Source organism: Euphorbia lathyris, chromosome 2 (assembly GCF_963576675.1).
Source record: "Euphorbia lathyris chromosome 2, ddEupLath1.1, whole genome shotgun sequence".
Classification (NCBI taxonomy): domain Eukaryota; kingdom Viridiplantae; phylum Streptophyta; class Magnoliopsida; order Malpighiales; family Euphorbiaceae; genus Euphorbia; species Euphorbia lathyris.
Genome location: NC_088911.1, coordinates 33,361,931 through 33,388,083, shown reverse-complemented (window position 1 = coordinate 33,388,083; position 26,153 = coordinate 33,361,931). Strand labels below are relative to the sequence as shown.

The following is a 26,153-nucleotide window of genomic DNA, read 5'->3' as shown; positions in this document are numbered from 1 at the left end:
TCACAAGAACTGACTCGCGTTGTCTTAACCGATGCGTTTAAGCTCCCTGAGGTTGACAAAACGGGGAGAAAGCGCAAGCTGCTAGAGCTCAGCATGAGCAACGTCAGTACGAGAGAAGTTAGTCACAGGGCAAGAAAAAGAAATAGATAGGCTAGGTCTTAACTTTTGTAATATGTGCTATGTTTATTTCTTTTTGCTGTGTAATTGCTGACTTCTATCAATATATCATACTTACTTCTCTTATTCAAATCTTGAGTTATGATATATGCTTTTATGTACTGAGTCCTTATGTATCTTCAATTAAATCAGCTATGTTTAAAACTTGTAATATTAACTAAATTATATGCTGATAACATGTTTGACATGAACCCATATACTTATGAAATATTCTGATAAGAACTCATTGAACAACAAATTACTCAGCACACTCTATATGACTAAACCTTCCGCTTTATACTGAGTAAATAGAATATGTTGAAATAGCTGACCTATATCTGAAAACTGACCTTAGACTTACTCATTTAAATCCTTAAATGTCTTAAGTAAAACTAAGTCAGTAGCTCAACCCTTACGGGGGAGTTTGCTAAATTATACTAGGTTAACTATCATAGGGGAGCTCATACTGAGTTCCTTGCTGAATAGTTTTGCCAACATCAAAATGGGGGAGTTTGTTGAAACATCTTTCCACATAATTTTGATTTGACAAAATTGTTTAAGTATAACTTAAAATACATATTCTAAACACACTAAGTTTAAATGCTTTGATTTATTCTACTAATGTGTTTGTTCAATGTTGAGTTAAAACTGTTATAAGATATAAGGATAAAAAGGCCCAAGCCCAATACGGAAGCCAAGGCCCAAGTCAAACAACTCAGTACACTCGGCTCGCGTATGTCAAGACGTTGCCGTTTTGAACAAAACGCAACTCAGCAAACGGAAGGATCTAGAAGACCTTCGGGAACAACTTCAAGATGAAGCTGCTGAGTAGTCTCGACAAAGCGTACAAGACAGCAGCTGGCAAAGGAAAACTTCCAGACAAAGTGTTTCCTCTTTTGGCAAAGTTCAGACGACACAGTATGTTGTCTAGTTGACTTTACCATAAAAGGAGAGACCATCTGCTGTGCTGACCGAGGACAGAAGATACACGATTATGATTGGCCGAGAGCTCTATGCAAGTCAGGATGACAACGACATATAGCCGTTTCCTTCCAACGGTTATTTCGAAATTCGAAATGACCGAATGACCAGACGTCTCTATAAATAGTGCCATCACAAGCTTCACAACACACAGAACTTGATCAAGCCATTACGCTGACCAAATCTCTACAAGTTCTGCAAGCAAGAAGCAAAGCAAATTTCTTACACTACATTTTCATATTTGTGTAAAAGTCTAGAGTGATTGTAAATCGTCTAAAGTGTCTTAGCACATCTTTGTATTAGGACAAAAACACTTATCATTTCTAGAAATAGAAAGGAGAGGCTGAGTACTCGGGTTTAAGTACTCAGCGGAGAGATTAGGATTGAGTAGAAGTATAGAGGAAGGTACTCTTGTCATACTCAATTGCTGATATTGTAAAAGGTTTGAGGCTCTACCTTTAAAGAGCTCAGTAGAGGATTCGAAATCTCGGAAGTGTTCCGGGGACAGGACGTAGGCTTAGAAGAAGCCGAACCTGGATAAATCTGCTGAGTGAAGTATTTCTAAACCTTAACTCCTAATTTATATTGCTTGCTTTAAATAATCAAAACTGACCAAGTAAAGAGGTCAAGTTGAGTTGTGCGCGTTGAACGTCTGAGTTCAGGAATAGACTCCAAGTGCTATCACCTGACTCAAGCTGAGGAACTGACCTAGTCACCTGTTGACTAAGCCAGTATCTTGCTGTTTACTCAGCGCCGCTGTTCAAACCTTTTTCTTTAGAGAAAGAAGTCTGCCTAAATTGCAAAAAAAGTTTAAATAGTTCCTAACCCCCCCTTGGAACTATACTTGCAACTAAACAAGGGACCAACACTACCTTCATCGTGATTGAAGATAGGAAAAGGCGCCCCATATCGCTTGGATAAGTCTGGGCGTTTATTGCTTGAGGCAGCCTTGTGCCTTGAAGTTTTGTATTTGGTAGGCATGGTGTTGGTTTGAAGGAAACAAAGTTTCTGGTACTAAATAGAAAATGGTGTTTTGAAGAAAGCAGAGGTCTGATAAAGATGAAAAGAATTGTAACAGAACTTGCATCCTCTAGGACTAATTTATAAGAGTTTTAGATGAAAAGAGGTGTTGTTTTAATCATGAAAAGATATAAAATGACACCTTTCGGGAATGAAGAAACTTAAGGTTTCAGTTGTCAAGAGGTTTGTCGAAAGGTTTAGGTTGATTCAGTCCTGAGTGTACAGGAATTTCGCGTGTTGCGACCGAGAATTCTGAATTCACGGTCGTGACACGCTGATTTCCTTGCGGAAATCAGGCGTCGTAAGCCATGTCCTGATTCACGGTAGAGAATTTATGATTCTCGGTAAGTTCAGAGAAAATCTAACCTTTTGGACAAATCTGAAAAATAGAATTCTCGGCAGAGAATTCCAAATTCTCGGCAGAGAATTGCCTGAAACTTCAATTTCACTCTAATTTCCTAAAATTAATTCTAAAATCATGAAATAAACAAATTTTATGCATATAAATCATAACATAAAGGCATCTAATCACAAAAATGGCATGTGGAAAAAAAAATAAAATTAAAAATAAAAATAAAAATAAAATAAAATGAACAAAAATATAAAAAGAAAACAAAATAAACTGTGATCGAAAAACTGAGTGATTTATACGTCAGAAAATCTTGTTACGAACGGAATTTCTATTTGTAAAATATTTTCGTAATAGATTTTAGATCGATTACCATTAACTTTGAAACGAATTCCGTTAGGACCTTCCAGTTCTAGAGAACCATAATCGAATGTTTTGACGACTAAATATGGTCCTATCCATCTGGACTTAAGTTTTCCTGGAAATAAACGAAGTCGTGAATTAAATAACAGCACTTTATCCCCAACATTAAAGTGTTTGACTTTAATTTTTGGCATCGTGCCATTTTTTCACTTTTTCTTTATAAATCTTTGCATTTTCCTAAGATAGATGGCGTAACTCATCTAACTCATTTAAGTCGAGCAAACGTTTCTTACCTGCTTGTCGTAAATCAAAGTTAAGTTCCCTAATAGCCCAATAGGCTTTATGTTCTAATTCGACAGGCAAATGACATGCCTTTCCATACACTAAGCGGTATGGAGTCATTCCTATTGGTGTTTTAAATGCAGTACGGTATGCCCATAACGCATTATTTAGTTTACAAGACCAATCTTTTCTTGAGGATGAAACTGTTTTCTCTAGAATCCATTTGAGTTCTCTATTTGATATCTCCGCCTGACCATTTGACTGAGGATGGTATGGCGTTGATACGCGGTGGCGTACTCCATATTTTTTCATAAGCGTTTCAAAACTTCGGTTTATAAAATGAGCACCACCATCACTAACGATGACTCTTGGACAACCAAATCTACAAAATATATCGTCAAGAAAATTAACGACAACTTTAGAATCGCTCGTCGGGGTTGCAATTGCTTCAACCCACTTTGAAACATAATCAACGGCAACTAATATGTAAGTTTTACCAAAAGAAGGGGGAAAAGGTCCCATGAAATCTATTCCCCACATATCGAAGACTTTAACTTCTAATATGGTTGTGAGGGGCATCTCATATTTCCTTCCTAGATTTCTTGTTCTTTGGCACTTATCACAACGAGTAATAAATGAACAGACGTCTTTAAACATCGTAGGCCAAAAGAAACCACATTCAAATATTCTAGCTGCTGTTTTGGTAGCTCCATTATGTCCTCCATAAGAGCTAGAATGGCATTCCGACATTATGGATTCATATTCATTTTCACCAACGCATCTCCTAATTATCCCGTCACCACAAGTTTTGAACAAAAAAGGATCTTCCCAAAAGTACTGTTTAATGTCGAAGAAAAATTTCTTCTTTTGTTGGAAATTTAATCCTTCCGGAACAATATTGGCTGCAAGATAATTAGCAATATCTGCATACCAGGGTGACATGACGCTTTTCATTTGATAGAGATGTTCATCAGGGAAATCATCTCGTATACCGTTAGTTTCACCTATAGGACCGTTCTCATCTTCAAGTCTCGATAGATGATCGGCGACAAGGTTTTCTACTCCCTTGTTGTCTTTTATTTTTATATCAAATTCTTGTAACAATAAAACCCATCTAATTAGACGTGGTTTTGCATCCTTTTTAGCAAATAAATATCTTAATGCTGCATGATCAGTGTAAATAATAACTTTCGAACCTAACAAGTATGACCTAAACTTATCACATGCAAAAACTACAGCTAACATTTCTTTCTCAGTTGTAGTGTAGTTTAATTGTGCACCGGAAAGTGTGTGACTTGCATAATAAATGACATGAAGTTTCTTATCCTTCCTTTGACCTAAAACACATCCGACAGCTAAATCACTTGCATCACACATAATTTCAAATGGTAAATCCCAATCGGGTTTAGCAATAACAGGTGCACTGACTAAAGCTGTTTTTAATGTTTCGAAAGCTTTAACGCAATCTTCATTAAAATCAAAGGTAGAATCTTTCATGAGTAGATTAGTGAATGGTTTGGAAATCACAGAAAAATTCTTAATAAATCTTCTGTAAAAACCGGCATGTCCTAAAAATGATCTTACTCCCTTAATAGTAGTTGGAGGGGGTAGTTTCTCTATTACTGAGGTTTTTGCTCTATCTACTTCTAATCCTTTTTCAGATATTTTGTGACCTAAAACAATTCCTTCGTCAACCATGAAATGACATTTTTCCCAGTTTAATACTAAATTTGTTTCTTCACACCTAGACAAAACTTTATCCAAGTTTTCTAGGCACGAATCAAAAGAATCTCCATAAACTGAAAAATCGTCCATAAAAACTTCCATGATATCTTCAATGAAATCATTAAAAATTGCAGTCATACAACGTTGAAATGTTGCAGGTGCGTTACATAGACCAAATGGCATTCTCCTATATGCAAATGTTCCGTAAGGACATGTGAAGGTTGTTTTATCTTGGTCATCCGGGTAAATGTATATTTGAAAGAATCCGGAGTAACCATTTAGAAAACAGTAGAAAGCGTGACCAGCTATCCTTTCGATCATTTGATCAATGAAAGGAAGAGGAAAATGATCTTTCCTAGTTGCTTTATTTAAATTTCTATAATCTATACAAACCCTCCAACCAGTGGTGGTTCGTGTAGGTATTAATTCACCTTCTTCATTCCTTACAACTGTTATGCCTCCCTTTTTAGGGACACAATGGATTGGACTAACCCATTCACTATCCGAGATAGGGTAGATGATTCCATTGTCCAGAAGTTTAGTAATCTCATTTTTTACTACTTCCTTCATATTCGGATTTAGGCATCTTTGCCTATCCGCTTTAGGTGGCTTATCTTCTTCTAAGTGAATTCTGTGCATTACAATGCTCGGATTAATACCTTTTAAGTCTGAAATTTTCCAACCCATACTTCCTATCCTATTTCTAACAACTTCTTTCAATTTCTCTTCTTGGACTTGTGTTAATTTGTTAGAGATAATTATAGGTAGAGAATCGCCTTCGCCTAAGAAAGTGTACCTCAAATGACTTGGTAATTCTTTAAGTTCTAATTTAGGTGGAACTATAAGTGAAGGCGGAACTGGTCCATCTTCTCGAATCAAAGGTTCTGGGTCCTTATCTTCTAGTTCCTCACTCATTATAGGTTCTATTATTTCTTCTTTTTGAACAATGTCATTTACACATTCTTCAATTAAATCAAGCTTCATACAAGCGAAATCCTCCATAGGATATTTCATTGCTTGATTCATATCAAACTCAATCTTATCATCGCCTATTCTTAAAACTACTTTCCCTTCCGACACATCAACTAGAGCACGTCCCGTGTTCATGAACGGTCTACCAAAGATTAACGGACAATTTACGTCATAAGCAAAATCTAAAATAACGAAATCGGTAGGAAAAATAAATTTGTCAACTTTAACTAAAACATCCTCAATTATACCGTATGGTCTTTTAGTGGTTTGATCCGCTAATTGCAAAACCATATTGGTACGTTTGATGTCTTCTTCTAAGCCTAACTTATTAAAAATAGATAATGGCATCAAGTTAATGCTTGCTCCTAAATCACAGAGACAACTGGGAAATTCAATATCTCCCAATTTACATGGAATGGTAAAACATCCGGGATCCTTGAGTTTCGTGGGCAAATTACTTGACACAATTGAACTACAATCTTCAGTTAGTGAAATGGATGAAATTCCTTCCCAACTGATTTTCTTTGAAATTAAATCTTTGAGGAATTTACCATAATTGGGAATTTGTGTAATCGCATCCATAAACGTTAAATTAATATGCAAATTCTTAAGTTTGTCTAAAAATGTTAAAAGTTGTTTGTCATAGTCCTTATTACGGACTTTGTGTGGAAAATGTGGTTTGGGTACAAAAGTTTTTGTACTAGAGTCAATTGGTGCATCTTTTTGTTTTAATGTATCTTCTTCTTTGGGCGTCGGTAAATCAGTTCCAGGTAAAGTCGAATTTCCGGAAATTTCCGGGCCTAAGTAATTTTTCCCTGAACGAAGAGTGATAGCCTTAACATGCTCTTTCGGATTTTCTTCCGTATGGCTTGGAAGACTTCCCTCTTTGCAGGATGGAATTGATTTAGCGAGTTGTCCAATTTGAATCTCCAAATTATGGATGCTAGATGATTGGTTTTTAATAAGCTGATCGAATTTATTCTCGATCCGTTTAAAACCATCGTCGTGATTACTTATTTTTCCGCTCATAGCATCAATAAATTTGTCGATTTTAGAAGATAAAGTGCTAATCGTATCTCTTGATTGATTTTGATAATTGGTAGTACGATTTTGATTAGCATTAGCATTATTATTATCTCTCCAGTTAAAGTTATGATGATTTCTCCATCCAGGATTATATGTATTAGAGTAAGGGTTATTATTTTGGTTTTGCCCTTGGACAAAATTTACCTGTTCGATTTCACTCATACCTTCATAATCCACATCTGTTTGGATTGGCTTACCATTAGAATCACACGGTGCCATAAACCTATCAATTTTGTGCGATAAGGCAGAAAATTGGGCTTGCAACATCGCTACTGGATCAAGATTCACTATACCTTTAACTGATGATGTTGTTGAGGATGATGGTTTCGCTAATGGTACGTGTCCACATTCCGCGGGCCACATATAGTTGTTGATTGCCATTTCCTCCAAAAGTTCTCTTGCTTGGGCAGATGTTTTCTTCATGAATAACCCTCCAGACATAGCGTCCAATGAACCTCTAGTCGTAGGATTTAATCCATTATAAAATGTTTGCATTAAAAGTTCAGCGGGCAATTGGTGGTGTGGGCATAAACGTTGAAGTTCTTTAAAACGTTCCCAAGCCTCACAAAGAGTTTCATTATCATTTTGAGAAAAAGATGTTAACTCTTTAATGACTCTTGCGGTTTTTGCTAAAGGAAAAATTTTTGATAAAAATGTTTGGGCTAATTGCTCCCAAGTCTCAATTGATGCGGCTGGCATAGAAGTTAACCATTCTTTGGCTCGATCCTTCAAAGTAAAAGGAAAAAGGCGAAGATTGATTGCTTCTGCAGTCACATTTGGTATTTTAAAAGTGTCACAAATTTCTAAGAAATTTGTCAAATGGGTATTAGGATTTTCGTTAGGTAACCCGTAAAATGTTACGTTATTTTGTAACATATTAAGCAACGCAGGCTTAATTTCAAATTGATTTGCATTAATTTGGGGTCTAACTATACTGTTTGTTACACCGGCCACTCCTGGCCTAGCGTAATCCATAAGTGTGGCCATAACTTCTGGCTCGGTAGTTCTAGTTTTTATTGGAGTTTTGTTTTTCTTTTTCTTTTCTTTCTTGTTCTTTTTAAGAGTTCTTTCAATTTCTGGGTCAATAGGATCTGGTGACGTGCCTGAACTTCGAGAACTGCGCATGAACTTGAAATTTCGCACGAACCGAAACTACCTACAAAACAGAATTTGAAAAATAAATATGTTAGTAATTGAAAATAAATAAAATATAAAAGTTTGAATAAGTATGAATAAACCTAGATTCGTAATAAAACACGAAAAATTTAAAATTTTGTCAAAAATTTTGGCGTTCCCCGGCAACGGCGCCAAAAACTTGTTGAGTGATTTCCGCAAGTGCACGGTATACGCTTGTAGTAATAAAAGATATTGATCCCACATGGAACGTTTTTTAACAAAACTTATTTACAATCGGTTAAATTTACTTTTAGGTTTATGATATGGACAAATCGTTTAATCGGTTTTGGTTTTGAAATTGCTAGAATGAGAATTAGATTAGATTATGAAAACGTTAGAAAATACTCTGATTTAAGAATGAATTTGCAAGATAGGAACTTTTAGTACTTTTTAGAAAAGTAAACAGATGTATTTGTTTGCATTAAGCAAAGAAAACAATTTTAAACTTTGTACGAATTATAAAGATGAAATAAATGACGGAACCTCTAATTAATTAGCTTTGAACATGACAAAACCCTTTCGGGATAGTTGCCCTTAATCAAATTAAAACTCTTTCGAGATAATAATTTGCCTAAGTGTTCAACAAAGTTTCCTTGTAAAGATTTTTGAATTAAATACGTTTTAATGAAAACACCAGCAGTCACTTTAGTGGATTGGTTACCATAAGTGCTGCATAAAAATCTATCGAATAGAACGGACTTTATTAGATGAAATATAAATTGATACAAGTTTACAGAGAACATGGAGCATGGAAACATTCGACGACTTGCAAGTGAACGGGTTGTCAATCCTTTCCTTGGGTTTCGTTAGAGTTTGTCTGGCTCAGGGGCGGATCCTCTACTCAATCTTCTCGTTGAATCTTCGTAATAGAGACTGGGTCGGTCTACTACCAAAATGAAAACTAAACTGGAACAATGTCTAAACGCTACTAAACTTGTTATTATTGAATAAACAATGTGTGTACAGCATATTGCTTTTGAACAAAATAAAACTTCTAACTTCTGAATCACTTGATTCGGAATTTCTGCATAAATTCTATACTAATCTCTTTTTCTACACATCTTTAACTCTCCATCAACTCTTTATTTATAGATGTTGAAGAGCCTTGATTGAAGTTTCGTGTCCGTTGCGAAAGGATGTCTTTATCCACCCGAATGATCACGTTTCGTCGAAAACGAAAGTGTGTAACTATGCCTCTAAAAACTCCTGCTCGTACCGAGAATATTAAATTCTCTACCGAGAATGGGGGAGCATCAATTGGTCTTCAAACGAAGGAAGGAAAAGTTGGGGAACGCGTGTCGCGACCGTGAATTTGGGGGCCGCGGTCGCGACACGGAACGTTTTTTGGTTCTTTTGCTTTTGTTCGCGTCCTCGATTTGGCGTTATTAATTTCTGTCGTCTTCGACTCCTTTTGTAGGGTTTTTCTTCTGTTTTTGAGCTCTTTTCGTTCCTATTTGGATTTTATCAAATATTTATGTACCTTACAAGAAAGAAACATATTCGAGAGTAAAAGCTTCCTAAACAGTTATAAATAGCACAAGTTCGTAGCAATATTGATGTAATTAACGATGATATTTTAGGTATATTTTGGGCTTAACACACACGACGACTCAGCAAAGTCAGCTACAACAAATGCATCCTTATCCTGGCAATGATACGGTCCAGTTTGGAAATGGGCAAGGTTTGAAAATCTCTCATCTTGGTCAATCTCATATCAACCATCTTAAAATTTATGATATTTTATTGGTACCCAAGCTCACTAAATCCTTATTGTCTGTTCAGAATTTCACTCGTGATAATGCTTGTTTCTTTGAATTTTGGCCTAACCATTTTCTTGTGAAGGATCAAACTACTAGGGAAATCCTGTTACGCGGTCCGAGTAAGGATGGGCTCTATGTGCTTCCACCCAACTTGAAAGAGGCGCTAGTCGAAGAGAAGGTTTCCTTTGAGCGGTGGCATGCACGGCTTGGTCATTGTCAGAATCAGACAGTTAGTAGAATTTTAAAAGATAATGATTTATTATCTTCAGCACCTACCAGTAGTTGTTCCTTTTGTCCTTTAGGAAAATTATCTCAGACTTCTTTACCTTCAATTGTTCGTTCTAGTACTTTTTCAATTTGAAAATTTGCATTTGGATGTTTGGGGTCCTGCCCCTATTCCTCCTATCAATGGACATCGCTATTTTTTTATTATCATTGATGAATTTACTCGCTTCAGCTTGTTTTTTTGTCTAAAGAATAAAAGTGAAGTAGCTTTAACATTCCAAAATTTTCTTGCAATGATTAGAAATCAGTATGATGCTAAAGTAAAAAATTTCTACTCCGATTTTGGGGGTGAATTTCAAAAACTTCAGCCTTTTCTCCATGAAAATGGAATTGTGCACAAGATTGCTTGTCCACACACTCATGCTCAGAATGGCATTGCTGAACGGAAAATTCGGCATGTAGTAGACACCTGTCTGACCATGTTAGCTAATGCTAATTTACCTCTAAAATTCTGGAATTATGCCATGATTCATAGCATACGCATGATCAATATCCTTCCTACCAAAACACTTAGGAATCGCTCTCCCTTTTTTATGCTTTATCGCAAGCAACCTGCTTACTCGTTTCTTCGAATATTTGGTAGTGGAATCTATCCGTTACTACGACCTTATAACAAAAACAAGTTTGATTTTCGTTCCAAACTCTGTGTTTATCTTGGACCTTCGTCCAATCATTCGGGCGAGTTATGCTTAGACATATCCACAGGAAGAATTTACATCTGTAAATTTGTCAAGCACGATGACGTAGTCTTCCCGGTAGCTCAACCGGTCATCACGCCTCTCTCTACTAGCGCAGGGTTGGAAGCGACGACACTAGGACTACCTTCAATTCTCGGACCGTATCCAGGTACTCCTCGATCCTCTATCCCTGTTTCTCACTCATTGCCTTCTCATATCCCTGTGGAACCCGTGGCTATTCATGCAAATTCCATTGTTGAGAATGACAGTACAAATCTGGCCTCGTCATTCGCTAATACGCCTATCGCAAATCAGCGATATACGGCGTTGGAGCTGTGAGCCATAAACGGCGTTGCTGCTACAGCAGCCATCCCGGCAACTGCTAGTGAGGATGCACATTATCGAGACGGCACGCTGCGGGTCTCGCTCGTTGACCAAAACAATGGCAGCCAACCCGTCCAGTTGTCTGGCGCAGCGACAGCGGAAGAGTGTCATGGTGCGACACAAGAGTCGTGCTCTGCTGCGGCAGCGCTAAATGCCCCGGTTGTTAACGCGACAATCAACATGACGACGGACAGCAGATCACGTGCAAACAAAAACTCAGATAGCCTCGCAATTGCACCAATGGTGTCTGTGCAAGCTCCCTCCATGCATGAACCTACAGCGGAAATTGAACCCGATACAGCAAGACGTCATGCAATGCAACTTCGGCACACAACATTGCATTCACGTGGTAGATTCGAAGCACTACTAGTGTCGCATGAAAATGGGGTGATTGATCCTACGTGTTTTATCAAAGCACACAAATTACCTGAATGGCGACAAGCTATGTCAGAAGAAATCAAAGCCCTTCTTGATAACGGAACTTGGAGACTAGTTCCACGACCTCAAGGAAGACATGTCATTACCTCTCGCTGGCTCTTTCGCACAAAACAGAAGTCGGATGGATCCATTGACCAATATAAAGCACGGCTTGTGGCACGTGGATTTACTCAAAAATCTGGGATTGATTACAAAGAAACATTCAGTCCTGTGGTAAAGGCAACCACTATACGAACAGTTCTGGCCATTGCTGCGTCCAACCGGTGGTTCATTAATCAGCTTGACGTGTCGAATGCGTTTCTCCATGGAAACCTCACTGAAACAATCTATATGGAACAACCACAAGGGTTCCGTGATCCCGATAAAGCTGATCATGTGTGCTTACTCCAGAAGAGTTTATATGGGTTAAAGCAGGCCCCGCGAGAATGGTTCACTCGCCTACGAAACTTTATTGTCTCCCTTGGATTCAAAATGTCATTGGCTGACAACTCCCTATTTGTTCACACAAACGGAAAACTTCAGACATACATATTATGTTATGTGGATGACATCCTTATCACAGGTAACTCACCGGCTCACATTATTAGTGTAATCTCTTCAATTGAAACTGAATTTCCTATTCGCAATCTGGGACGTGCAGAATATTTCTTGGGCATTGAGATTCAGTATTCAAAAGATGGTATTCACTTGTGTCAAGCAAAATATGTAGCCGACATCCTTGACCGTGTAAACATGGCGGATGCCAAACCAATCACGACACCTATGAGTACCACTCCCACGTTGTCAAAAAATCTTGGCAGTCCGCTTGCATCAGGAGATGAGTATCAGAGTATTGTCGGTGCTCTTCAATATCTTCTTCTCACTCGCCCTGACATTGCCTTCTCGGTCAACAAGCTATGTCAGTTTCTTCACTGTCCCACGGATGAACACTGGAAGAGTGTAAAGAGGGTGCTTCGGTATCTTAAAGGAACTCTCGAGTTTGGCATCCTTATGTCCCCAAAACACATTTCGTATATGCATTGCTACTCGGACAGTGATTTGGGGGGATGCCCGGATGACAGACGATCAACTGGAGCTTTCTGTGTCTACATCGGGAATAGCATTGTTTCCTGGCAAACGCGAAAACAACCCACCATTGCAAGATCGTCCACGAAAAGTGAGTACAAAGCAGTTGCAAATGCAGCAGCGGAATTACTCTGGCTCAAATCATTGTTGAAAGATTTGGGATTTCACATACCACCCCCCGTACAATTATGGTGTGACAATGTAGGTGTGATTTATCTCACTTCAAATCCTGTGTTTCATGCTCGAACAAAACACATTGAGCTGGATTATCACTTTGTCCGTGAACAAGTCACAAATGGTTTTCTCAATGTCAGATTCATTCCCACTGATGATCAAGTAGCAGACATTTTAACCAAGCCGCTACCCAGTCTTCGCTTCACGCAGTTACGCTCTCGACTGTTGGTTTCTCCGCGGCATCGGCTTGAAGGGAGGTGTTAGAGATAATATCAGTATTATCTCTACAGATAATTATCCTCACTCTAAATAGAATTGTAGTCTATACACAAGTCTATTTAGTGTGCAGAGATAAGATTCCATCATATCTAGGATTAAGTCTTAGAGTTGTATCTAAACTATACAACTAATTAGGGTTCAGAAAACCTAATTAGAATAGATTCATATGTCTGTCATATATATACCTGTGATCAATACGAACCCTAATTAAGGGAATTATTATTCGTTCATTATCTCTCTCTCTCTATCTACGTAATTCGGCCTCTCTCTCTCTCTTGAACACCGAATTACTTCAACATATATATCTTCCCTCTTCTTTACTTGAACTAGCCTCATTCGTTCTACAACTCGTGCTATCTTGGACCTCACTCACACCTAACCCGAACAGCCATCCACAGAGATCGTTATTGCCAATATAAATATGGATTTGCATGCACCATTTATGCAGAGAATAGTTTTCGCAAACTAACAATTTTTTATATCAGACAAATCACGCAAAATTGAAGAAAATAAACTCTGATAATTAAGGAATTTTTATTGGTGTAAGTTTACATAAGATCAATTAGTTGATCCTGAAATGAAATCTATCTACCCCTCAATTAACTAATGAAGTTGAAATGAAACCTATAGCTAGAGTACAAATTAAAAAGCAGTGAAGCTAAGCCTAATTATTAATGAATTGAAATCAGATGTTGTCGAGACCACAGGTAGGAGCCTTAAAATCAGGGATGACCGCATATACAACGGAATAAGGAGCAACAGAAATGGGCGACCATGGATCAACGAGCTGTGGATTCATTGTCGGAATCTCAAGTGATTCGGTAAGTTTCAATATTCTGCCGTTGAGTAGCATCACATCGCTCTGAATATTCCCTCCCAATGGTGTCAAATGGTACTCTTCCCTTGGTTTGGTCCCGGCAGTGCTGTACCCAAAACTGAAGCTGCCTGTGTTTGGATTATCATCCTCTGCTACTGTTACAGTGAAGCTGGTCTGGTTGGACATGTTTATTAGAAGCACTGCAATTCCAGGCTGCATTCAAATAAATTTAGCATTATCAGAAAGCCATATATACAATGCAATGTAATTTAATGAATTAGACAGACAGACCTTGTTCTTAGAGCAATGGGAATATGCTCTTAGATAGGGAGAAGTATTGTGAGTAGTTGCTAACACCTCTTTCCCCATTACCCGATGCCATAAAAGTGCACTGTTACATTCATTACATAGATACGCCCAATTTTATCAATTAATCAATACTTATTTACTACGTAAAATTAAACATGGATTAGTATTAGATTTTACCTGTAATAGTCAGGATTAGGTAGGAATGTAGTGGTATTAAGGAGGCCATAGTTTCCACCAATAAGAGTTTGTCTGCAATAAACCTTATGGTTGAATGCTGCTGTCATCCCCAATTGGTCCAAGTACCTATATTTTAACCCATCAAAATTGATGTAAAAATCATTAATTTTTCCAAATAGCTTGTTTAATTAAGAAGAAGGAAAAAGAAATACCAAAAACCATCAGCGAAGGTATGAGAAACATCTTTGCCACCACTGTTATAAGCACCACCAGATTCCCCAACCCAAGGAGAAGCCCAGGCTGCAAACTTAGTTACACTGTCTGACACATCTTTGAATGTTTGTGCTACTTGATCCAGTATATATGGGTCCTGAATCTTCTTTATCAGGTTCTTATCCCTACCTGCCCCAAGATTGTAAATATGGTGGGTGACCCCAGAAAGAACATTTGGTCCAGTGGCCTCAAGGAAAGCATCGAACCATATTTTGTTGTAAAACCCAGCCGGACCCAATACTCCTGGTGTTGAATTCGAATTTCCATACAAATCTGAGACCAATTTCTTTAGTTCCATTATGTCTTTAGCATAATCAATCGCCTCTATTTTTGCGGATACTCCAGTTCCACATAACTCATTCCCTATAGTATTACAGTATTCACATTAATATACATGCATGTGTAACTGAAATTAACTCTATATATGCAGAAAAGTTAATAAATTACCTAGTTCATAGGAATCAATGTTATATCCCTTCGAAATAGTATATCGCATGAGGTCACGAGCATTACTTGGGTTCCATCTGCCTACCCACAACATTGAATCATCTTTCGACTTTCTCTTCCCGTACAGAGCATTCAAGCTGAAAGTAATTTTAGCTCTGCATTCCATATGCCATAAACAACAAAGTATTATTATTATTACTATTGAAATTTCGTATTAAAAAAAGAATAGCTCCGTCTGACAAACATATGCATGCATACATACCCTGTTTGGTTAAAGAATTGATTAAGTTGATCCCATCTATCCATAGTAAGAGTTCCTCTGGTAAACCCAAACAAAAAGCCATTTGTATCTCTTCTTTTAAATTGAGGGAATTTCTTGATGGTATTATTCCCTACTTTATACACCACTTGATCTTGCAACGACCCTCCAATTCTCAGTCTCAATGGATTAAATGCTGCAAAACCCAACAACTTGTTAAGTAAATTATAGAACTTCCATCTAATTAAATTCCAATAACTCTTACTATGTACATACCCTTTATAGCACTGGCCAAGATCTTGTTTTGCAAATCCAAATTAAGAATGCCAGAAAGACCCCATGGACACTGTCCGTAATCACACTTGGTAGGTGGCCACCAATCCAAAGTAGCACATATGAAATTGTCATCTGTGTTTGAGATTGAAGTCAGTCCTCTTACTGTAACTATCGCATCTTCTGCACCTGTTTTATATACACAATAAGAACACAATATTAAAACCATCAAAACAAAGCTCTCTTGTAACCTCAGCTGATTCGCCATCGCTATGAATCTGATTTGATTTCTATTCGATTTTACATTGATCAGATAGATACTCCTCTATATATACAGCGCGGGTTGATTCTAATCTATCCCTAACTCAACTAGGATGCAACAATCCTAAATCTACTGTAATTATATCTTCTGTTTTACTACTACTACTAGGATGTATACTTGACTAAATCTAAACTAATTAAGAATATCTTACCTCCATGTCGTCGATATTTAGTAGTAAGTACAATCCATGTTCAAATCAAAGTTAATCCAGTAAATATCTAGTATATATGTTTCACTAGTAAATAGAAAATATTCTAATAACAATATTTTTTGTTTACTGAGAACTTGTGTAGTATCAAATCTAAGTTATTCTCTACCTGTTGTGCCCTAGAGTGCAACTAGGGTTTTCTTTGCCGTTTTTCGGGTTTCTTCCGGGGACGTTTGTTGCCGGTAAGGGTGCGATGGATGAAGGTCTCGAAGAGTTAGGCTCCAGCATTGAATTGAAACAGACAGAGAATTCGCAGAAACAGAGGAGATAGGAGGTTCAATTGGGTTTATTGAAAGCATGACCAGCTTCTTTGAATGCGAAAAGAAGGAAAATGGAGTTGCCCAAAACTTGTGGAGGCAGAGTGTGGGGGGAGGGAGCTCGGAAAAACTATTTTGGCTGGGTTTTTAATTATTTAATTTTTGGGCCTGGCGGGAGTGGGTTTTTTTTTTTTTTTGAAAGTTTAAATAAAAATTCAGATTTAAAAAATTATTTACAAGAATTAGTTTTTAATATGTTTTGATAACTAGGTTTTATGAATGGGATAAGATATTAAAATAGGTTTAAGATTTTTAAGAAAATATCAATTTAGGTTCAACGTTCAAAATAGCACCAATATAGATTTAATGTTTACAATATAACATCAATTTAGGTTTAACGTTTACAACATAGAATCAATTTAGGAATTACTAACAGCACGTGTCACGTCATCCGTTAAGACTGCCAACTCAGTGTCACGTCATATAAGATATCAAAATAGGTCTAAGTTTTATAGAAAGTATCAATTTAGGCCCACGTACAAAATAGCACCAATATAGGCTTAACATTTATAAATAATACGAATTTAAGTTTCATGTTTACAAAATATATCCAATTTAAGCTGTGTCAAAAAGATAATTTTATTTTTCTAGCATGGTACAAATTAAGGAACTGATATTAGGCACTTTGGATTTTATATGGCTGTATGGTAACATTTTGGATATATTTTGGATAAGTTGTGAGTTGACAATTGATACTTTGTGTGCCAATATGGTCATATCAATATCATTTCAACTAGTGTTAATTTTGTGAATATTTGATTACTTTTAGTTTGCATTTATTACATGAGCCCATGGAATTTAGGAGTCATGGAATCATTGATGAAAAAACAAATATAAGATTTTAATGGACAAGAATAATAATTAATTGTATTATAATAAATAAGAAAATAGAACTAAATAAAAAAATAACATATAAAGTTAATTGGGAAAAAATCTAATATGCTTAATTGTGACGTTTTGTAAACGTTAAGCTTAAATTCATATTATTTTGTAAACGTTAAACCTATATTTGTGCTATTTTGTACGTGAGGCTTAAATTGATACTTTCTACAAATCTTATGCCTATTTTGGTACCTTATGTGACGTGACGCTGAGTTGACATACTTAATGGATGACGTGTCACGTTCTGTTAGTAATTCCTAAATTGATGCTATGTTGTAAACGTTAAGCCTAAATTGATGTTATGTTGTAAACGTTAAGCCTATATTGGTGCTATTTTGAACGTAGAGGCTAAATTAGTACTTTCCTAAAAACCTTAGGTCTATTTTGGTATTCTATTGGGATAGGGACAAGGATAAAGGTTGGGATAAGGATAAAGATAAATGATTGAGATAAGGATAAAAATATGATAGTTAAGAATTATTATTCAATGTTTGGTATGTGGGATAAGGATGGGGATAAAATAGTACATTTTACTATTTTAACCTTATTTAAACTGCATAACATTAATTTGAGGGATAAGATGGACTTTTCCATCCTATTAAAATTGCAGGAGCTTATCTCATCTCCTTATACCACCCCCTCTTGGGTATAGGATTTGAGGGATAAGAGGCTTATTGATGACTTGTGGAGAATTTCCGATTAGCTTCCGTCCCTGTGGGGGCGTCGTTGGGTTCGACGGGGGGAAGCTCTGATGCCAAAGTCAGTATAAGGTATGAAAGAGTAAACTGAATTGACAAAGTAAGGTTTCTAGGATTGTGTGAATGTGTACCTTGATAGCTTGAGATGCAAGCTATATATAGTCATGAAGTTGTAACCTTTGGTAACTAGAAAGTCTCCATTAATGCTTCATTAATGGCGGTTACTGGTTTCCTTTAAGTATGCCCGTTAGCTTATTAATAGCTTTATTAATGATCTTTATTGCGGGATCGGCTCAGCTGTTCCGCTGGCTGATTGAGAGGTTATGGCGGATCGCCACATAGGTTTGACCGCGGATCTCTTGTGGCGAATTCTTGGTGATCCGCCTATCGGATCTCCTTGCTTGATACGCCGTAACATTCCGATATCAGGTGATCAATACGCGGCGGTTCTAGGCGAATATCTCATTTGATCCTTTGGATAATATCCCAATGTTATCAGAAGCCCCCCCTAAAGTTCCTTTAAAGTCCTTTAGGGCTTTTGAGCTTCTTCGCGCGCCATCATGATGACTTGCATTGATGGTCCCAATCGACGGGCAACATGTGTCATGGGCGCGCCGCTCGAGGGGAGAGAAATCGTCTTCTTCCTTCCTCTCTTTCTCTTTCTATTGCATTTGCATTCTTCTCCCATTTTCGTCGAGTTCTTTTGCCCAGAGTTCTTCCAGAGTTCGGAATCTTTCAAAGCTTTTAACTCTCATGTAAGTGAATTTTTGCTTTGATTGCTGAATGTTTAGGAGTTCTTCTTCATCTTCTGGGTCTACTTTTGAGCTTTTTAATTTGACCACTTCTTCCGAAACCGTAGTTAGTTGGACTTCTTCCTCTTTGGAGAATTCTAATTCTTCCGAAGGTACTGTTAGTTGCGATTTAGCTGAGTTGCGTAACTCGGCGTATAATAGCGGTCGAACTCGTTCAGGTAGGATTCGGAACCTCCCCATCATCGTTGCTCATCTTGCTCCGGCAATAGATTCTAGGTGGTTTTCGGGAATGGAGGCATCTTCTTTAGCCCCGCTTAGGAAAAAGGCGTCTCGTGTGGAGTCCACTTCCTCTCGTATGAGCACCGCGGATCTAGCGAATCTGGCGGATCGCTTCCCTTGGATAAAAGAATACGAGACTATGTTGGTGGAAGCTCATCAGCGACCCGTCTGTCCGCCAACGGGTTATTTATCTGTATACAGTTGTCACGTAGAAAGAGGGTTCCGGGTTCCTCTTCCTAAGATGATGGCGGACATCTTAGCTTACTTTGACATCACTGTCAGCCAGCTGCATCCAAATGGCTGGTTAGATGTAGCTCTGGATTGTTATTTAGCTTCCAATTTAGGAGTAGTTTGTAACCCTCGAGTCTTCCGAACTCTTCACAAACCGACGAAACGAAAAGCCGAGTCCTTTTACACCTTTGCTAAGTTTGGAACCTATTCGCCGTTTAGTGGCAAGATGTCCAATGTTCATCTTTGGGATGAAAAATTCTTCTATGTAAAGATAAGGGAGGGCGAGTCTCTAGGCTTTCCGTCGGTTTGGAGTGCCAGACCTTTGCATATGGCTGAAGACATGCGTATATTGACAGACAGTGACGAGGAAGTGGCGAATATCATGAAAAGTGTCAAGGCGGAGGCTTGGACATACGCCGACGCCTTGGACTTCATGATGAATGATATCCCCTTGATCCGCCAGGAAGGGGACGAGATCACTTATGTGAAGTTTACACAACTTGATGAAGGTAACTTTGTTTTTCTTTGAACCTTGATTATTTTATGGTTCTTTTGTCAGGGGTTTGTCTAAGGCCAGTCACGCTCTTGTAGAGATACGCAAGAAACTGAAGGAGGATGAGGCTCGAAAGAAGGGGCAGGCAGTGGATCCCCAGAAGGGTGCAGGAAAGCGTCCCGCTGATACAATGGCTGATCTTCCTCTGCAGAAGAAGAAGAAGCCTACAACTTCCGGTGGATGAAAGTTTATGGCGGATGCCATGAGAGCCGTGATGCCCACTGTGGAGAAAGAACAGGTAAGCTGCTTTGATGTTTCTTTTTTCCGCATTGTGAATCTAAGTTTTGACCTTCCAATCTTTGTGCAGATGGTGAAGCCTGATCTAGGCGGTTACTAGTCCGCCAAATATGGTGACGAGGGATCTTTGAGGAATGAATCCGTCATCAATAACATAGACGAAGCTCTTGGTCAATTAGGCGAGGTGCGGAAGAGTCAAAACCAGATCCCGGGATCAGCCTATGTTCAGATGGGAAAAACGGAGCTTCTCACGGTAAGTTCTTTCTATCCTTTTGCATTTTTGGATGAAAGAATGATCTCCTTTGGGGAGAGTTTTGCTGTTGTTCTTTCGCTTGAATGGGCTTTTGCTTTGATAGGTATACACCCGTATGCATGCTATGGAAGCGGATCTCCTTCAAGGAGTGGCGGATAAGGCAACTATAGAAAGGTTGGAGAAGGAGGTCGCCATCGCCAATGCTAACGCTGCGTCCGCTATTGCCCTAAAGGATGCTGAGATCCTTAAGTTGAAGGCGCAAATTGATGCGGATGCTAAAGAACATGAAGCTGCCTTAGAGGAAACGGAGATCTTGGCAGGGGAGCGAGCTTACTATTATGGCGAGTGGATCATGGCGTATGTTCAACTGGCGCATCCCGAGATTGATTTTACAGATCCTGAGTTCGTGGTTCCTGACGTGGATGTCATCCTTAAGTATCGTAAAATTCCAGAAGTCAAGGACTACATCCGTGATCACATTCGCAAGGTGATGAACGGATCCGCCAAAGAAAGCAAGCCCCTTGTCGACCTTGATCCAGAGGACCCCGATAAAGTGCCTCCGAAGGCGGGTGATCAGAATGAGGAGCTGATAACCGATGGTACCATTCCTCAAGGAGAAATTATTTCGGTAGAGAAGGAAACCCCACTGGAGGGCGCATCTGGTGTGAAGGATGCTAAGGAGGATGCTCCTATAGATGTTGTTTAGTTTTCATTGTAAAACTAAGTACAATTTTTAATCCTTATGATAACCATTTACTTTACTTTATGCCTTATATTATTTCAGCAAGTAAATTTATAGGCTTTAGGATTAATTTGAAGTAGGTGGCTAGCCATACCTCATGGTGTGAACCTTTGTGAAGGTTTGAAGCTTTTATTCCCTTAGAGGAAGTTAAGCTGCCTTGGGTGATCGATTTGCTTCCTATCTTTGAGGTGAATCGATCCGCCCTTAGGACTTTGAACCCTTCTTTGGAAAGGGTGTAAGAGAGTGTAAAGATCTCGCGTCCGAGAAATGTTTTAACTCTATCTCTAATGGTGATCATTTAAGGATTGATCTGCCCAGAAGATTGTTCTCCTATCTTTGAGGAGAAAAAGTAGCTATGTCGTGATAGCATTACTTTTTTTGTGTGGGAAGCGTTGGTGCCCCCCTTCTTTTTTAGGCTGGAATATTTATATTGCTACAAGAAAATACTTAAAAAAGAATTTGACAAGACAAGAATTGCTTTTTATTGAATGGCGATATGCCTTATTACAGCAAGCGGGTCTTATATGTGAGCCTCATTAAAACCTTTAATGAGAAAAACCTCATGGGAAAAAAGCTTACTAAAGGAAAAAGAGTACTCAAGACCTTGATTACATTCTATTTTCTGGCGAAATATTTGCGGAGGTTTTGGAGATTCCATGTACGCGGCAGCGTATTTCCCTCCATGTCTTGAATTTTAAATGTGGCGAATCCAATCTTGTTGATTGTTTTGTATGGACTTGTCCAGGTGAGTCCCAGCTTTCCTTTCCCTTCCTTAGATTGGATTTTGTCCGCTTTGCGGAGCACGAGGTCTCCCACATTCAAGTTTACAAGCTTGACATTTTTATCATGATAAGCTGCGATCCGATGCTTGTAAGCTGCCATGCGTACATATGCCTTTTCTCGCTTTCCCTCCACTTGATCAAGACTTTCTTTCAATCTTTGGCTGTTTTCATCCTTGCAATAGAATGCAACTCTGTCACTTGGGACCTGTATTTCAACTGGGATTACAGCTTCCACACTGTGAGAAAGGGCGAATGGCGTCTCGCCCGTGGCTGTTTTGGGAGTAGTGCGATACGCCCATAGGACGCTCATTAACTGATCCGCCCACTTCTTGTCATGCTCCCCCAACCTCTTCTTTATTCCTTTAACGATCATCCGATTTGTAACTTCGGTCATACCGTTAGATTGAGGATAATAAACTGAGGCGAATCTATTCTGAATGCCCAATTTTTCACAGAAACTTTTGAACTCTTCACAGTTGAATTGCGTTCCATTGTCAGTGATAATCGTGTGGGAAACTCCATACCTTCCTACGATGTTATCCTTAATGAACTCCACCATTCGTTTAGCATTGATAGAGGAGACAGTCTCAGCCTCTACCCATTTGGTGAAATGATCCACAGCCACTACCACATACTTCCTCTGTCTTCGGGTAGGAGGAAATAGTCCAACGATGTCAATTCCCCAGACTGCAAAAGGTCGACCTTCGATGATGGGCCTTTGAAGGTGTTTAGCTGTGTGTGATTCATTTGCATGAATCTGACAATTATGGCAAGCCTCTACTAACTTTTGAGCATCAAGTTCCGTTGTTGGCCAATAAAATCCTGCTAACCTGGATTTCTTCAAAATGGAGGCAGATGCCTCATGGGCTCCACATGTGCCTTCGTGCAACTCTTTGAGGATTTGTTGTCCCTCTTCCGGTACGATGCATTTTAACTAGGGGTGGCTAAAAGACTTTCTGTATAGGCAATCATTTATCACGGAGAAATAGGCCGCCTTTCTTACGATCCGTCGAGCTTCTTCCTTGTCCAAAGGCAATGTTCCATCTATTAGATACTGGCGGATTGGTGATCTCCAATCACTCTCCATAGACATGAGTAAGGATACCATCTCCGAGGCGAATGCCGGCGCTGTCTTGACCTCAAACGGGCATTGCAGATCCGCCCAATGCTCCTTACTTGAAGCCATTTTGGCTAGGTGATCGGCCTCTGTGTTGGATCCTCGGGGCACATGGATCAATTCCCACTTGGTGTCCTTGGCTTCGAGGTGATTTAGCAGTTTCTTAACCTCATCGACATATTTGGCAAGAATGTCATCTTTTACCTCGAAATTTTTGATCACCTGGTTGACCATTAATTTGGAATCGCTGTAGATTACGATCCGCTCGGGAGTGATTTCCTTTAGCAGGCGTAGTCCCAATATTAAGGCCTCATACTCCGCTGCATTGTTGGTTGCGAGGAAATCCAATTTTGCCGCGTAGTGTAGCTTTATATATTGGGGACCTTTGATCACGATGCCAATACTTGCACCTTCTGCCGAAGAAGCCCCATCTGTGTACATCGTCCATTCCTCAACTTTAGATTTGGGGAGATTCATTCCCTCTTCAGTGAATTCATTCACAAAGTCTGCCAAGACTTGACTTTTCAGGGCTGATCGGCTTTCATAACGAACATCGAATTCCCCTAGGCGGATTTCCCATTCCATCAATCTCCCCGAGGTTTCTGGCTTTTGCAACACTTTCCTCATGGGTATGCTTGTGCGAACTATGACTGTATGAGCCTAAAAGTAGGGCCTGAGGCGAATTGACGTGGTGACGACGGCCAGCGCCATCTTATCCAGCTTGGAATATCGGGTTTCAGCATCTTTTAATACTTTGCTCACGTAATAAATCGGATACTGTTGGCCATCTTCTTCCCTTATCATTGTTGAAACACCTTTCCACATGATTTTGATTTGACAAAATTATTTAAGTAATGATAAAAAAATATTCTAACACATTAAATTTAAAATGCTTTTATTTATTACACTAATGTGTTTGTTCAATGTTGAGTTGAATTGTGTATAAGACATTGAGATTAAAAAGCCCAAAGGCCCATAAAGTGGAAGTCAAGCCCAAGTCAACACATCAATACCATTCGGCCCAAGAGTTCAAAACGAAGCCGTATCAACTAAAATGATGACTCAGCAAGAGAAGGATCGAGAAGCCTTCGTGGCAAAAGCTTCAAGTAGAAGCTGCTGAGTTAGACGACAAAGCAGTCTGGACAGCGGCAGGCAATGTTCAACTTCTAGACAAAGTATTTCTACTTTTGGAAAAGTTCAGAAGGCGCAGAAAGCTGTCTCGTGGACTTTTCCTTAAATGTCGAAACATTCTGTCAAAGACGGATGAAGACAGAAGATGCGTGAATCCTATTGGCCAACGACGCTGAGCACGCCCAGAGTGACAACGACAGGAAGCCGTTTCCCTCCAACGGTTATTTCGAAATTCGAAATGACCAGGTGCCTCAAGTGTCACTATATAAAGGCCATCCATTTGCTTCAATCGATACAGAACGTCAAGCAGTCAAAACGCTGACCAAATTCATACTCGAAGATTCTGTGAGAAAAGCAAAGCAAATACCTTACACCAATTTCCATATTATTGTGTAAAAGTCTAGAGTGATTTCCAATCATCTAAAGTGTCTTAACAATCGTTGTTTAGGACAAACACTTTATCATTTCTAGAAGAATAGAAAGGAGAGGTTGAGTACTCGGTTATAGTACTCAGCATAGATATAGGAGTGAGTAGAGGTATAAAGGAAGGTACTTTTGTTATACTCAGCTTCTATTTGTAAAAGGTTTCGTGCTCTACCTTTAAAGAGCTCAGTAGAGAATTCAAAAAGCTCGGAACGAGTTCCGGGGACTAGACGTAGGCGGAGAGGCCGAACCAGGATAAGTCTGCTGAGTAATATCTTTCCAACCCTTAAACTCCTTTAATATATATTGCTTGTTGTGAAAACTGACTAAGTAAAGAGCTCACGCTGAGTTAAGTTTACTAAGAAGCTGAGTTCAGGAATAGACTCTAAGTGCTATTTCCTGACTCAAGTAAAGGAGCAGACTTAGTCACAAGTTGACTAAGCTTGTGTCTTGAATCTACTTAGTGACGCTGTGTAAACCTTTTCATAAGAAAAGAAGTCAGCCTTAATGGACAAAATTTTAAATAGTTCCTATCCCCCCTTGGAACTAACTTGTCACGTTATAAGGGACCAACAAGTGGTATCAGAGCTTAAAAGCTCACTGTGCAAGGTTTAACTACCTTGAGCTGATCCCCACTATGGCTGAGAACAACACTCGGTTTCTCCCAGGAAATCTGACAACTCAGATTCTGCCTGAGGGTCTGTCTATAACTCGGCCTCCTCTATTCTTCGGGTCTAACTATGCATTTTGGAAGAATAGAATGAAAAATTTCATCCAGGCAACAAACATGAGCGCATGGCTATTTATAGTCCAATGCCCATTTGTTCCTGTTGAAACTATTGATAGCCAAACGGTTGTCAAAGCTGAGACTAGATGGACAGAGGATGATCTCAAGAAGCTACAAAATCATGCTTCGGCTATAAACATGCTTCACTGTGCGTTAGATGCTGTAGAATACAACAAGATTTCAGGTTATGGGTCAGCGCAGGAGATCTGGAAGAAGCTTGAGGTTACCTATGAAGGAACCAACAAGGTGAAGGAATCCAAAGTCAACCAGCACATGAGGTTGTACGAGCTGTTCAAAATGAATGATGATGAATGAATCTCTGACATGAACGCAAGGTTCACAAACATCATCAACGAGCTCAAGAGACTTGGAAAGATCTTTACTGAGGAAGAGCAAGTCAATAAGATTCTTAGGAGTCTTCCTAAAAGCTGGCAAGCAAAGAAAACTGTTGTTGAGGAAGCTCAAGACTTAACCACCTACAAGTATGATGAACTCATTGGCTCACTGCTGACCCATGAGATCTCAATGAAGAATTTCGAGGTGAAGGAAAAGTCTGAAGACAAGAAGCAAAAGTCTCTTGTCATGAAAGCTGACTCCACTGATGGGAGCTCAACAGACGATGAAGAAATGGCTATGTTCACTAGAAAGATGAAAAGGCTGTTCAAAAAGAATGACAAATATTCTAAGAAGCCTTACAAGAAGTTTGATAAGT

The 26,153-nt window shown here is 38.9% G+C and overlaps 1 protein-coding gene and 1 non-coding gene across 2 annotated transcripts; one reads left to right on the top strand and one right to left on the bottom strand.

The window, feature by feature from the left end:
• The first annotated feature begins 7,445 nt into the window (after nucleotides 1-7,445).
• LOC136221055 (small nucleolar RNA R71) lies at nucleotides 7,446-7,552 on the top strand. The gene has a single exon (XR_010684846.1). It is a non-coding gene; the product is annotated as a small nucleolar RNA R71 (small nucleolar RNA).
• Nucleotides 7,553-13,672: 6,120 nt separating this feature from the next.
• On the bottom strand, nucleotides 13,673-15,995 carry LOC136216817 (heparanase-like protein 1). The gene is made up of 7 exons (XM_066003369.1): nucleotides 15,731-15,995; nucleotides 15,458-15,650; nucleotides 15,196-15,350; nucleotides 14,688-15,111; nucleotides 14,476-14,601; nucleotides 14,281-14,380; nucleotides 13,673-14,202 (listed from the first exon to the last, which is right to left on the bottom strand). Exons 1-7 carry the CDS (start codon nucleotides 15,993-15,995, stop codon nucleotides 13,858-13,860), a joined length of 1,608 nt encoding a protein of 535 aa, XP_065859441.1. The 3' UTR covers nucleotides 13,673-13,857.
• Between the last annotated feature and the right edge of the window lie 10,158 nt (nucleotides 15,996-26,153).